Genomic DNA, 14536 nt, shown 5'->3' with positions numbered 1-14536 from the left:
TGTATCTGAAAGCTGACCAATTTACATAAAAATTATCTGTTTTTAAAAATAGGCTATATGTTCTGTACCAAAAATCTGATTGTAATAATAGTAGCATATTTGAAATCGTTGGACAATTTCCTGTAAAATATGTTTATTCAATATTTTTAGAGACACATGAAATTTTTGTAACCTCACTTATTCTACCTGGCTCCACTGTGCGTCGTTCTCAAAGAATTATGAATTATGAAATCGCCAGCCAAAAATCCATTCAAACTTTTGCGGGATATCATGTGAATTGGTATCCTCCCAAATTCGAGAATTTTGTTCGTTAACATACCCATTCTACCAGAAATGAGACTCATTGCGTAAAATGGAAGAAGCACGCGGAACGTTGACCGAATAGTACACCCATTTTGTTAAAACAATTTCATCACTTGCACATGTTGTTGAACGCTATATACGTCCATGGTGATTTGGCAAAACAAACTAAATAAATGACAGCCAATTCGACAGATATAGCTTCAACAATATGATCGATATCAACTGTCAAAGTTCGGAAGTCCCTATTGGAAGACCCATTATATACTTTTTGGTTCTATTTCGATGACAAAATGAATATACATTTTATACTAGTTTTCCACTAGTCTGTTTTTAAATTACAGATTTATATCTACTTTTTTCGGAATTCCCCCATTGTGTGCTTACTGTGCCAAAATATTCAAATAAATAGACTTTAGAACACTATATGAATAATATACAGGTTCCACTATCAATAGCCAAACAATATAACATTTTATCAATTTGCCGTTTTTTTTTTTAAAAAATCTCTCATATAAACATATGTTTTTTTTGTGTTCTTTACCCTTGGTGTATATAAGTAGTATAATATACAGCGCAGCACAACCCAACAATTTAGGAGTATCTAACTATACATGTACAATAATAAAAAAAACAACACCAGCCAACCAGCCAACATCAGTATGTAAAACTTGGGCCAAAACAACAATTTGTTTTTTATGAAATCACGTTAAGAAAAAGTTTGTTATTAAACAAACAATCAGTCTGAGCCAGAACATAGAGAGTGCAAGTACTCAATTTCAAAATAAGACCGTTTCAACTGGGGAGCTAAACAAAAGTTTCATTTTGATTTAAAATTTAACTTTTTTTTTATTTACAAACAAAAAATACAAAAGCTGTTTATTGTTAATGTTTTTATTGTTGTTTGTGTAGGTTTTGTTAAACAATACAATTCATTGTTATTAAAATTTAAAAAAAAAATACTAATAAATAAATTTAATATTAATATCAAACTAGTTTTCTTTATTTGTATTAATAATATTTTTTTGTATTTCTTTTGTATCATTACAGATGGCATTCCTAGAAAATTCCTATAAAATTTCATACAGTTCCGCATACGTTTTCTTTGGATTATTCGGGAATTAAGTTTTATGAATATTTTTCTGACGGTGTATTTTGGATAAATGCATTTTAATATTTAAATTGTGTACTAAAGATACCTGCTTAAATCCTTTTTTTTTATTATTATTATTATTGATGTTTTGTGTATTTTTATAACAAAATTAATTAATTAATCATAGTGATATTAGCATTTAAGTTTTAATTTAACAAACAAACAAACAAAAATCACTCAAACCGCCTTAGCAATTACATCATTTTCGATTTGACCAAGTGCAAATAAAAAAAGAACACAAACAAAATCAAACGCATGGATGCATTTACAATTTTCACGCTATTTTTCTGGTTGGCAGTTTTTGTAATATTTGGTCCGCTAATGTATTTCGTTTGTATTTATTTGCCCGAGCTGCCGGTGCGTTATGTTAAGAGTTTAAGGCGAGGCGGTTTTATGACGAGTTATTAAGTTATTTTTTTTTATATTTTTACTATTATAATTATAAATAGTTTGTATTGACTTTTAAGACATTTGTGTGTTTTTTTACAATAAAATGTATTATTTAATACAAAGAATATATTTTGATATGATTGTTTATTTATTATTTTACGGAAATTGAAATGTAATTATACATTTTTTGTATAATAACAAGTACCGGTTTTTATTTTATTTATGCTGGATTAATTTAATTAAGTGGTTTAATTGACATTTAACAACTCGGTTAATTAGTATTCAGGCTTATGGAAATCCCAGAAAATGTTAAAAGATCGTAAGTAACATGTTTGTTTCAAAAGAAAATTTAATTAAAACAAGTTGAATTTATTTAATAAATAAATATATACTATAGGCCTTATTCATAACCCAATAAGCACCAAAGTCCCAAAAATACAAGCACTTGAACATTTTGTTGAAATTTGACTTGAATAGAAATGTAATTATATATACCCACCATCGTGAAAAGGGTATCCACATACATCAATATCTCCGGAATTCTTCCGGCTCTGTTGCTATTTAAAATCCATAAAATCGGTCCACAAATGTCTGAGATATAAAGAAAAAACCAGGACAACTTCGGTTTTTGACCTATATCTGGATTACTAATGATAGATATTTCAAAGACCTTTGCAACGAAGTATATAAGACCTACAATGGGTCAAAATCGGAAAAAATATTTTTTAATCCGATTTTTTTTTGCACCAATTTTTTTTTTTTTAAATTTAAAAAATTAAAAAAACAATTCGAAAAAAATTTTTTCCAAAAAATTAAAAAAACAACTTTGGAAAAAAAATAAATTTTGTATTTTTTTTCTAAAAATTTAAAAAAACAATTCGAAAAAATTTTTTTTACAAAAAATGAAAAAAACTACTTTGGAAAAAAAAATAAAATTTTTATTTTGAAGTATAATTTGGTAAGATTCGGCACAGCCGAATATAGCTTGTTGTGTTTTAAACTTGAAAAATATTTGAAAAAATTAAATAGTTTTCAAATAAAAAACATATGGTTTGAATTTATGTTTCCTTTTTACTGGAGAATGCATTTGAAATAAAGTGTAATACAACTGTAATTCAATTGCTTGACTATAATTCAAGTCTAGAATTACACTTGCCATTAACTTGAATTCCAGTAAAAAAAATACTTATTGGGAATACATTTTTAAATTTAAATTCAAGCACTTGAACATTTTATTGGAATTTGACTTGATAGCAAATGTAATTATATTTTAAACTTGAAAAATATTTGAAAAAAATTAAATATTTTTCAAGTAAAAAACATATGGCTTGTATTTACGTTTCCGTTTTGCTTGCGAATGCTATTGAAATAAGGTGTAATAAAACTGTAATTCAATTGCTTGACTATAATTCAAGGCTTGAATTACACTTGCTTTCAACTGGAATTCCAGTACAAATGCTTATTGGGAATAAACTTTTAAATTTAAATCAAACTCAATAAGCACCAAAGCCCCAAAAATGCAAGCACTTTAACATTTTGTTCGAATTTGACTTGATAGCGAATGTAATTAAGTTTTAAACTTGAAAAATATTTGAAAAAATTAAATATTTTTCAAGTAAAAAACATATTTATGTTTCCTTTTTACTGGAGAATGCTATTGAAATAAAGTGTAATACAACTGTAATTCAACTGCTTGACTATAATTAAAGACTTGAATTACACTTGCTTTCAACTTGAATTCCAGTAAAAATGATTAATGGGAATACATTTTTAAATATATCAAATAGCAAAGCCCCAAAAATACAAGCACTTGAACATTTTGTTGGAATTTGACTTGATAGCAAATGTAATTATGTTTTAAACTTGAAAAAATTAAATATTTTTCAAACAAAAAATATGGCTTGAATTTATGTTTCCTTTTTACTGGAGAATGCTATTGAAATAAAGTGTAATACAACTGTAATCAATAATTCGATTTTTGACACTTTGTGCCGTCTTGTTAGAACCACATAACGCCCAAATTCATAGCGTTCGTCTAGTCCCAAAAATACTCCAATATCGTAGTCATGTAGAAATAGCCGTTGAAGCGCCGTTTTCATAAAAAAGGAAAATGGTAATGACTTTTATTTCAAATGAAAATACAATCGGTTGAAATACCAGGAATTTCGCGTTCAATGTTGGCCTAGACTAGCGCTTTTATGTAACCCCAAAGCAAAAAGTCGAAAGGCGTTAAATCGTTCGAACGTGGGGGCCTTTCCCGAGCACCGTTGTGTGAGATTACTTGCTCACCAAACTTGGTAATTCTATTGTGTCGTGACTTGTTGTGCCGTCTTGTTGGAACCACAAGTTCATAGCGTTGAGCTGGTCAAAAAAATACTCCGATATATTGGACCTGTAGAGTCGCTAACTCACTTCTTCTAAACTGTGATTTCAAAAATATTTAAAACAAAGGATTTTAGAACGTTGTTTGTGTCTCCTGTAAAATTTTGTGAAAATGGACTTATCACGTTTGCACACTAATCTAACGATATGTACGAGTATATTTATATTTTTAAACAGATGTTTATTTAATTAAATAAACTATTACTTAGTATAAATCACGATGTGGCAGCTATTGAAGTGTTACAAAGTAAAATCGTTATTGTGTAAATCGATTCGAAAAGAAAATTATTTATACAAGGCTTTTAATAAAAATTACAAAGTCAATATGTAATTAAATATATGTATATGTAAATACTACAGCTATTATTAAAATTCATAAACATTTTGTGCAAACTAAACTTTGATAAATTGAGACTTATTTATAACATTAAATGCAGGATTATCTCTGTATTTGGTTCAAATAATGTTTAAACTGGGTTTAACTAAATTGTCTGTTTAAACTTATTTGTCCTTGTTGGAGATTATCTTAAACACAGCTGTTTATGTTAAACTTTTATTGCAAATTAATTTTGAAGTTTATTTTAAAACATTTACCTCAACCAATACAATTTTTCTTAGTGTATTGAAAATCAACCTACAAAATTCATTTTGAAAATTCGCTGTAAAATTTGTTTAAATTGAAATGGAAACAACAGCTGCGGCAACTTATGATTTTGAAAAGAAAACATCAAAGATATATTTTTTAACCACAATCTTCATACTAAGTTCTGTAATACAATGGTGTCTTTTAATAAATTTGTAAGCTGTTAGATAAAAAATGTAATTGAAAAAACTATTTGTCTGTATGTATGTACATATATTCTACAGAGAATCATTTGAATTTCTAATAAATCCATGGCTGTTGCTGGGAGGATATATAGCTTTTATGCTGATTGTCACTGTAGTATTGGTAGTCGACTGTACGGGTAAAAGTTTACCATCTGGATTGGAATGGCTATTTGGAATTCTACTTGTAAGTGATTATTGTTCTTAATCTACATCCCATTCCAAATTATTGTCAAGTTATAATTTGGTTTGAAAATGCAATATTCAACATATTTTGGAGACATAAATAACTATTTGTTTGGACCGATTTTAGTAATTTTCAATACCAAACCTTTGGAAAAATTTCATCCCTCTAGGCCTTCATCGTGCCATAGATGGACGGACATATATAATATGAGGCTATCAGCGAAATAGTGGTATAACCCCAAACTATTTACTTAGGGGTAGGGGTAACTTACAACTTTTGCTCTATTACTTTGTTGTATTATGCTTTGTACAAATAAGATTTTTCAACTCCATCTACTTTTGAATACCAAAAGTTGGCTTACTTCACTTTATATTGAAAGTTGGTAATATAACACAGTACAACACATGATTTTGGGACTCAATTCTGACAATTGCACGTGAAAGTAGCTCCCATATAAGACCCGCTTCCGAAAATCACTTTAAAGTGAATAAATCTGTTAAAAATGATGGTATACATACAAAATTCATGGTAAATAACTTTCATATAGACACATATCACACGACCTAATTTCATGGGGATCAGTCCATAATTGGATTTGTAATCCAGTTATTGAGCAAAAAAGGTGAAAAATTGGTAAAAAATTAAAAAAATGGGCATTTTTGCGATTTTTAAGGCACTGGATGCACCTTTTTCGGGTAGGTATGTTTCGTACTTTTTTCTACTATTCAATATCTACAACTTTGCTTCAGCCACAAAAGAGATATTCCGTACGGTATACGAGATATAACCGTGCTAAAATATAGAAAAAGTGATAAAAATCTACCTTGAGGAAAAAAAATTCGTATGGCCATTAAATTAATACGGAAGCCAACTTGACAAAACTAATGATGCAGAAGTTCTTATTTTTGGGGCTACTTTCACGTGCAATTGTCAGAATTGAGTCCCAAAGCAATGAACTGAAAAATGTTGTACTGTGTAAGGAATGTATGTAACACCAGAAAAGCAACCAACAAAAATTGTGGGTTACACCACTTTTGCACTGATGGCCTCATATATATACTTTTGTGGGTTTACGGCCAATATCTTTATGTGTTACATACGGAATGTTAAAATCAATATACCCTCATATTTTTGGCGGTGGGTACAAAGTATATAATTACTCATTATTAATGAATATTTGTGTAATCTTTCACTTTAAGGTTGAAATTCTCGTTATTGCATTAAGCATCACAGTTGATTATGCAGATCATATAGTGCTTTATATTTCCTTGGCCGTCATATTAATATGCCTGGTGCTGCTTTTTGTTATTGGAGCTAAAATAAATTTGGTAATTTTTTTACTTGTACATATGTGACGCATGAAGTACTTAATATATATTTAAGTATTACAAATTTAAGATCATTTCAATTACACTGGCTTAGTTGTTCAGAATAAACGGTTTGTCACAATAAATTTCAATAATTTAAAGCTTATTTATATTAATTAATGCAAATTTACTTGGTATTTGGTTCAAATAAAGGGTAAACTAAGTTTAACTACCTTGCAGGCCAATTGACAGGTCCATTTCACGAAATCAAGTTATCGCCAAAATTTGATTTCAATAAATCGATGGTTGCGGTCGCCGCATGTCACGAGAGCCATTCTTTTAAAACCATTTCTCGCCCGGATCAATGTCATCCATATTTTCAAACAAAAAATCATTGATCATGGTGCGGTTACGATCTCCATTGACCCTAATGAGAGCTCCGGCTTCCTTTTAAAGCCAAAAATTAGCCCATCGTCGAACTCAATTTTGAGATAAAAAAGTCAAAGAGAATTTGGATCAAGAGTCAATCTATGCATGATGATTTGCCAGAGTATACTGTTCATAAATGTCAAAATGCGATCGCAATATGACAGTTCATTTGACAGTTAACCCTTTCGTAAGTTCTATCGGGATTAAAAAGCCCCCTTTAGTAGATTTGAATTGATGAACAATTCAATTATTCTATAAATTTTTAAACATAGAGAATTATACATAGAGACGAGACACTCCGATTTGTCAAACAAAAATACAACAAATCATATGTCTGATAAAATAGCAAAATGCATTGACTAGCATGTATTTTGTTATTGCAAGAGTTAGGTTTGTGACAACAGACTTGGGTTTTTGACAATTACGTATCTTCTCTATGTTCCCTATTATTTTTAAATCTAATGAATTTGAATTCAAAAAAATTTGCATGATTCAATAAAGAATTAATTCTATAAAGAATGAATTCTCAAAGGAATGAATTTAGTATACTTGAAGTACAAAGGAAGTAAGCCTAAGAATTAATTCATTAACGGAATGGTTAAGAGCTGATATTTATTTTGTTTCGAAAATGGAATTATAATTCTTATAATGGAAAATATAATTATTTGGAACCTTTAGTTCGAAATGATCTTAAACTTTGAATTATAGTATGCTTCAATGATTTACAGATGTTTATGTTTTATTGTAAATTAATTTTGAAGTTTATTTTATTATAAATTTGATCTCTCAATTTCAGGACCATTTGCCTATTTTTGTCTTAGCTGTATTCAGTGCAAATATGTTGCTTATCCTGCTAATTTTCGCTTTAATTATAATTGCAAAATTGTTTACAAAACTCTATACCATGGCATTTTTTGCAGTAACAGCAATTGCATATCCTATTTTAATTATGGTATGTAAATAATTATTGCAAACATAAGTTTACACCTTTTTCAATTGTATTTCAATTACATTTTAGAAAATTCTAGAAATTTATATACATTTCAGAACTTTCTAATTTTATATCAGTTTTATAAATTCTGAAATATAGTTAAATACAATTGCAAATGATGTATTATTAATAAATTTTCTAAATTTCAGAATACACTTTATGTTTCTATGCTGTTAAAACATGATCGCTATGAAATTAAAACGTTAACGGACTGCTTAAAACCGGCTCTATATATTTATGGTATATTTGGGGCATTTGTTTGGTTCTCTATATCGTTGGGTATAGTTATAAATGATATGTTGTAGAGCTTAAAATAAAAATGTAGAAGAAAAAATAAAAATATATTTTTGTTTAATTTTTAAAACATTTTTAATGTATCTCCCGCACTTTTCAATGGTTGCAAACCACAACCATTGAAAAGTGGCTGTATAACCTCAACATAACCATACGGTTCGATAATAATTTTTTGAGAACTGTCATTTGTTTCGTATCTGTTTAATCTGTGAATTATATCATGGGAAGAAGCAATATTTTATTTTTACTTTAAAAAATCACTATTTTCGACCAATCCCTGAAGTAGGGTGCATGTATATGTCCAAACACGTGTCTACTCTTTTTTAAGTAGATAAAGATGCATTTTAAAAGTTGTTTGTATCTGTATTAGTTTAGAAGATATAAGGTTACAAAATTTACCCGTTTTTATCCTCTAAACATTTAAATTTACAAAAATCCCTTCTAAGTGAGTCTATATGGAGATAGGGGAACCCATAAACAAAATTGTATCGATATAAAGGGTATTTTTTAAAGCCCGATAGAACTTACGAACTGGTTAACTGTCAAACGAACTGTCATACAGCTCTACTCAGGCAAATAATCATGACTAGATTGACGCTTGAACAATGCTACCAAATTATCCAAATTTACTTTGAAAATCAGTCATCGATTCACGCAACTTATAGACGACTGTTTTATCGCAAAATTGGGTCCAGCGATGAGGCTCAACTGGTTTGATAATAAACAAAATTATGGCATATGGAGTGAGACCAATCCATAACAGACATTACAGACTCCATTACATCCAGAAAAATTCACCGTTTTTGTGCGGTTAACACGCTGGTGGCATCATCGGACCTTATTTCTTCAAAAATTAAGCCGTAGCTCCCGTTACGGTCAATGGAAATCGTTACCGCACCATGATCAATGATATTTTGTTTGAAATATGGATGACATTGGTCCGGGTGAGATTTGGTTTAAAAATGATGGCGTTAAGTGACATACGCTGACCGCAACCATCGATTTATTGAATTGAAAATTTGGCGATAACTTGATTTCGAGAAATGGAACTGTCAATTGGCCTCCAAGGTAATGCGATTTGACACCTCTGGATTATTTCCTGTGAAGTCACTGGTTTATGCTGATAAACCAGCAACAATTGACGCCTTGGAGGCCAAGATTATTTGTGTTATTAGTGACATACGGCCAGCAATGCTGGAAAAAGTGGCCCAAAATTCGACGTCCAGAATGTGCTTCGTTAAGAACAGAAATGGCCACAAGAAATGCTCGAAATAATTTTCAAATATTAATTGCATGTATTCGTTTTATACCCTTCACCTTCGTGAGAAGGGTATATATAAGTTTGTCATTCCGTTTGTAATTTCCACAATGTAATTTTCCGACTCTATAAAGTATATATGTATATTCTGGATCCTTATAGATAGCGGAGTCGATTAAGCCATGTCCGTCTGTCTGTTGAAATCAATTTTCTGAAGACCCCAGATATCTTCGGGATCCAAATCTTCAATAATTCTGTCAGACATGCCGAGAAGTTTCCTATTTAAAATCAGCAAAATCGGTCCACAAATGACTGAGATATGAGGACAAAACCAGGACAACCTCGATTTTTGACCTACATATGTATATCTGGATTACTAAGTCATTAATATAGACAATATGGATATCTAATGATAGATATTTCAAAGACCTTTGCAACGACCATAGTAAGTTGGACCTACAATGGGTCAAAATCAGAAAAAAAAATTTTAAACCCATTTTTTTTCACAAAAAAAAAATTAAAAACAAAAAAAAAATTTTTTAAATTTTTAAAAAAAAAATTGAAAATATTTCGAAAAAAAAAAATTTTTCAAAAAATTAAAAATACAACTTTGGAAAAAAAAAGTTTTGTTTACCTAAAAACATTTAAAATTTGTATTTTGAAGTATAATTTAGTGAAATAAGACAGCCGAATATAGCTCTCTTATTTGTTTTTTTATAAAATTTTTGCGACCATGATATTTATTATATTCAAGATGTTTATTCTAGGATATCTTATTTAAAAATTTCTATCAAACAAAACGATTTCAAATCAATTCCTTATAAAATATTTTGTTTGTAGGGTTATTGATAAATTGAGCAATATTTTTGTGAATATAATAAATTTTAATGGAAGAGCAGCCGTTAATTGAATCTCCAATATATCCAGTAAACATAAATAACATTTCTGTACCCAACGATGAGGCCTTAAAACGTGTATACGATGTTTACAAGCCTTCGTCACAGACAATACAACTTATAAGTGAACGTGGCCGTTCGGTGTATGCAGAGGCATTCTTCGAAAATGATAATCTTGATACTTTAGTGAATTTATGTGTACGTGTCTTGGCTCAGTCATTTGGACCACAACCCATGCCCATAGTAGCCTGCGATCCCCAACTATTAAAAGTTCATTATGATGCTTTAGATGTGGATCTACCTTTGGCGAAATGTTATCACATATCCGAAGAGCGTTTTTGGAAGAGGGTAGTACTAACTAAACACAAAGATAAATCTTTGAGGGCCAAACGTAATGTTAATTGGAAAAATGTGGGCGTTTCACTTAAGTATGTGGAATTAGTAGAAGAATGTCCGGCAGAATATTGGCACGAAGAAGAAATGAAAGAGTTGGCTTTAAAAGTTAAAGAATTTGTTAGCGAAATGCACATAAAACGTTTACAATCTTTAAAAGAACGTTCTTTTGAAAAGTATTTTCAATCAGAATCAGAAACTTCCTCGGAGGAAGTAACTAGCGATGCAGACAGTGAATCTTTGATAACCACCTCCACTGAAGATGAAATAGATGGAATAGCAATAGCTGAAGACAACAAAACGCAGTCCCAATTAGAGATTGAAAAAGAATTGTCAAACAAGAAGGCACAACGGAAAAAAGAACGTCAAGAATTAAGAGAAGCTAAACAAAAGGCTCAGGAAGCCAAAGAGGCTAAACGAAAACGCCACGAGGCCCGACGAGCTACCAAAGAGATAGCTGTAAAAAAAGTCATTAAGAAAATACCGGACAATGTTTTCGATATTGAACTTTCAGAAAGCGAAGATGATGGAGAAGATCGTATCATAGATAAACGTAACAAGTCTTTGTTATTGAGGCACTTAAAAAAATACAAATATCCGGCCCAGGATTGTCATCATATAGATTTAAGTTTTGTGCAATATTTTACAAATCTACAGATATTTATTATTGAATTTTGGGGACCTTTACAGCAACGTAATTATCATGTGAAACACATGAATTTCTCTTATGATGATATCAAGAATTTGGCAGTGTAAGTCTAGAGGCACAATATACATACAGTAACCTGAAATCTTAATTAAACTTTCATTTACAGTGGTTTAAGTCATTTGCCACAACTGCACACATTCCGTTTACGCAATAGCCGCATGGATTACGAAAAACTTGCAACACTTTGCCGCGCCTTGGGAGTATTACTAAATTTAGAAACTTTAGATTTTGGTTTTGATCAATTAGGAGATGATTGTGGTTTAGCCTTTGGACAACTTTTTGCAGCTACTAAATCATTGCGTAACTTGGAATTAGAATTGAATAAATTGGGAGAACAAGTTTTGAGTGAATTGGGAAAAGCTTTAAAAAATTACAAAGCTAATGAGCTTTTATATTTGGGTTTGGCACGTAATCCCATAACTGATAAAGCTTTACATGCCTTTATACCAAAAATAATAGGCACAAATCATATAGCTCAGCTAAATATCAGAGGTGTCAAATTTATAACCGATAAGGGTTTATGTTGTTGTGTAGCCAATGAGTTACTGAGGCAACATCCAGCTTTAATTAAACTAGATATTTGTGCCATTAAAATTTCACTCAGGGCTGCAAATGAAATCCTCAAGTCCCTGGCTGAAAATAAGAAAATTTTGGAGATTTACTGCTGTGGCTGTGAGTTGGATGAGGAATCGGAAATAGATTTAAATGTTTTGCTGCAACGTAATAAATATATTGCGGAAAATGATTATTTGGGCGATTCAACAAAATCTAATGAAGAAATTGAACAGTGGTTGAATAGAACAAGGTGAGTACAGACAAAAATGATAATAACAATTCCAAGAATTCAAATAACAAGTAAAAGTGTTATATTCGGCTGTGCCGAATCTTGTTTACTCACCATCAATATGTGAAAATAGAATCATTTTTCTAACCAAAAAACAACTTTTCATATGAAAAAATTGAAAAATCTAAAATCGTTAATAACTTTGTAAATATAAATATATAAAAAAAAAAATATATAAAGTCTTTAATAACTTTGTAAACAAGCATTTAATCGGGATAAAAAATCTAAAATCCTTAATAACTTTGCATATATGTGTTTTTATATATAGATAAGAAGATCGATCTGTGATCACTCATATTTCCGACCAAAAATCGATTTTTCATATAAAGAAACTCAAAAATCTAAAATTCTCAATAACTTTGTAAATAAGCGTTTAATCAAGAAAAGAACCTTGATCTGTGATCACTCATATTTCTGACCAAAAACATATTTTTCATATGAAAAAACTCAAACTTTGTAAACAAGCGTTTAATCTAGAAAATAAACTCGATCTTTGATCATTCATATTTCGGATAAAAAAAATCGATTTTTCATATCATAATCCTTAAACTTGGTAAAAAACCGTTTAATCGAGAAAAGGAGTTCAATCTGTGATCACTCATATTTCTTACCAAAAATCGATTTTTCATATGAAGAAACTCAAAAATTAAAATCCTTAATAACTTTGTAAATAAGCGTTTAATCAAGAAAGGACCTTCATCTGTGATCACTTATATTTCTGACCAAAAATCGTTTTTTCATATGAAAAACTCAAATATCTAAAATCCTTAATAACTTTGTAAACAAGCGTTTAATCAAGAAAAGGACCTTGACATGTGATCACTCAAATTTCTGACCAAAAATCGATTTTTCATATGAAGAAACTGAAAAATCCAAAAACCTTAATAACTTTGTAAATAAGCGTTTAATCGAGAAAAGGAGCACGATCAGTGATCACTCATATTTCTGACCAAAAATCAATTTCTCATATAAAGAACTCAAAAATCCAAAATCCTAAATAACTTTGTAAATAAGCGTTTAATCGAGAAAAGGAGCACGATCAGTGATCACTTATATTTCCGACCAAAAATCGATTTTTCTTTATATGAAAAAAAACTAAAAAATCTAAAATCTTTAATAACATTGTAAATAAGCGTTCAATAAAGAAAAGAACCTTGATCTGTGATCACTCATATTTCTGACCAAAAACCGATTTTTGATATGAAAAAACTCAAAAATCTAAAATCGTTAATAACTTTGTAAATAAGCGTTTAATCGAGAAAAGGAGTACGATCTGTGATCACTCATATTTCTGACCAAAAATCGATTTTTCATATGAAGAAACTGAGAAATCTAAAATCCTTAATAACTTTGTAAATAAGCGTTTAATCGAGAAAAAAAATATTAATATTTTTTTTAAATATCGATTTCTTTGTTCTCACCTCATTTTAGAAATCCCATCCTGTTAAATGTTTTAGCTGAAAGAGAAAAACAACAAAACTGCTTGGAAAATCGTTCAATAGAATTAATACCATCATCAGTTTTAAATTCAGAAACGGGCAGTAGTCAGTACGCATCTCAAGATATAATTACCCAAATGTATGAAACACATCTAAAAGAATATTCCAGTACAGAAATTGAAGTAGCAGCCTCACAGAAACCAAAACGATTTATTTATCCCTCCAATGAATTTGATGAGCATGAATTCTTGCAACATGTTTCCCAGCCTGGACCACAAGAGCGTTATTATTATTTTAAAATGCGTAAACAAAATTATGCGATAAAAGACAGTGTAAAAAATATATCCATGATTTGATTTAGAGCAATAATAATGCTAGTATGTTGTATAAAGAAAATTATTCGAATATTGGATATTAAATTCGTATAATCGATAGTAAATGAAATTTCTATAGTAACTTGTTTTTGTTGATGGCTTGTCCTATGTTTGTTATTTTATAATAATTTTTATTGTAAAACTTTCTTTTTGTTTATATTTTGTGATAAAAAAGGAAATTTATTTAAAAAGAAAATAATAATAATTACAAATTGTCAATATATTTTGTTATCAAAATATTTGTATTGTTCCTAAATTATTCTAACACTATAAATATTTCGCTAATTTTACTATATTTGTTAAATAAATTGTGAAAAAAAGACTAAATATTATATTTACATATATTTTTAAGTGGTTTTGTGTTT

General features: G+C 29.6%; 4 protein-coding genes across 4 annotated transcripts in view; all 4 read left to right on the top strand.

The window, feature by feature from the left end:
• The window catches only part of EDTP (Egg-derived tyrosine phosphatase), a 97052-nt gene that overhangs the window by 40400 nt on the left and 42116 nt on the right, over positions 1-14536 (top strand). The window lies entirely within an intron of this gene.
• Positions 1523-1978, top strand: LOC135962145 (uncharacterized). Its single transcript, XM_065513909.1, has one exon. The coding sequence runs from the start codon at positions 1709-1711 to the stop codon at positions 1859-1861; it is 153 nt and encodes a 50-aa protein (XP_065369981.1). The 5' UTR covers positions 1523-1708; the 3' UTR covers positions 1862-1978.
• On the top strand, positions 4903-8295 carry LOC135962549 (uncharacterized). The gene is made up of 5 exons (XM_065514549.1): positions 4903-5023; positions 5093-5237; positions 6437-6565; positions 7770-7925; positions 8114-8295. Exons 1-5 carry the CDS (start codon positions 4908-4910, stop codon positions 8267-8269), a joined length of 702 nt encoding a protein of 233 aa, XP_065370621.1. The 5' UTR covers positions 4903-4907; the 3' UTR covers positions 8270-8295.
• Positions 10370-14515, top strand: LOC135960716 (uncharacterized). Its single transcript, XM_065512076.1, has 3 exons — positions 10370-11557; positions 11621-12319; positions 13790-14515. The coding sequence occupies exons 1-3, from the start codon at positions 10404-10406 to the stop codon at positions 14151-14153; spliced, it is 2217 nt and encodes a 738-aa protein (XP_065368148.1). The 5' UTR covers positions 10370-10403; the 3' UTR covers positions 14154-14515.

This window comes from Calliphora vicina, chromosome 5, assembly GCF_958450345.1.
Source record: "Calliphora vicina chromosome 5, idCalVici1.1, whole genome shotgun sequence".
Lineage (NCBI taxonomy): Eukaryota > Metazoa > Arthropoda > Insecta > Diptera > Calliphoridae > Calliphora > Calliphora vicina.
The sequence above is the reverse complement of the archived record's forward strand: the minus strand, read 5'-3'. Positions and strand labels throughout refer to the sequence as shown.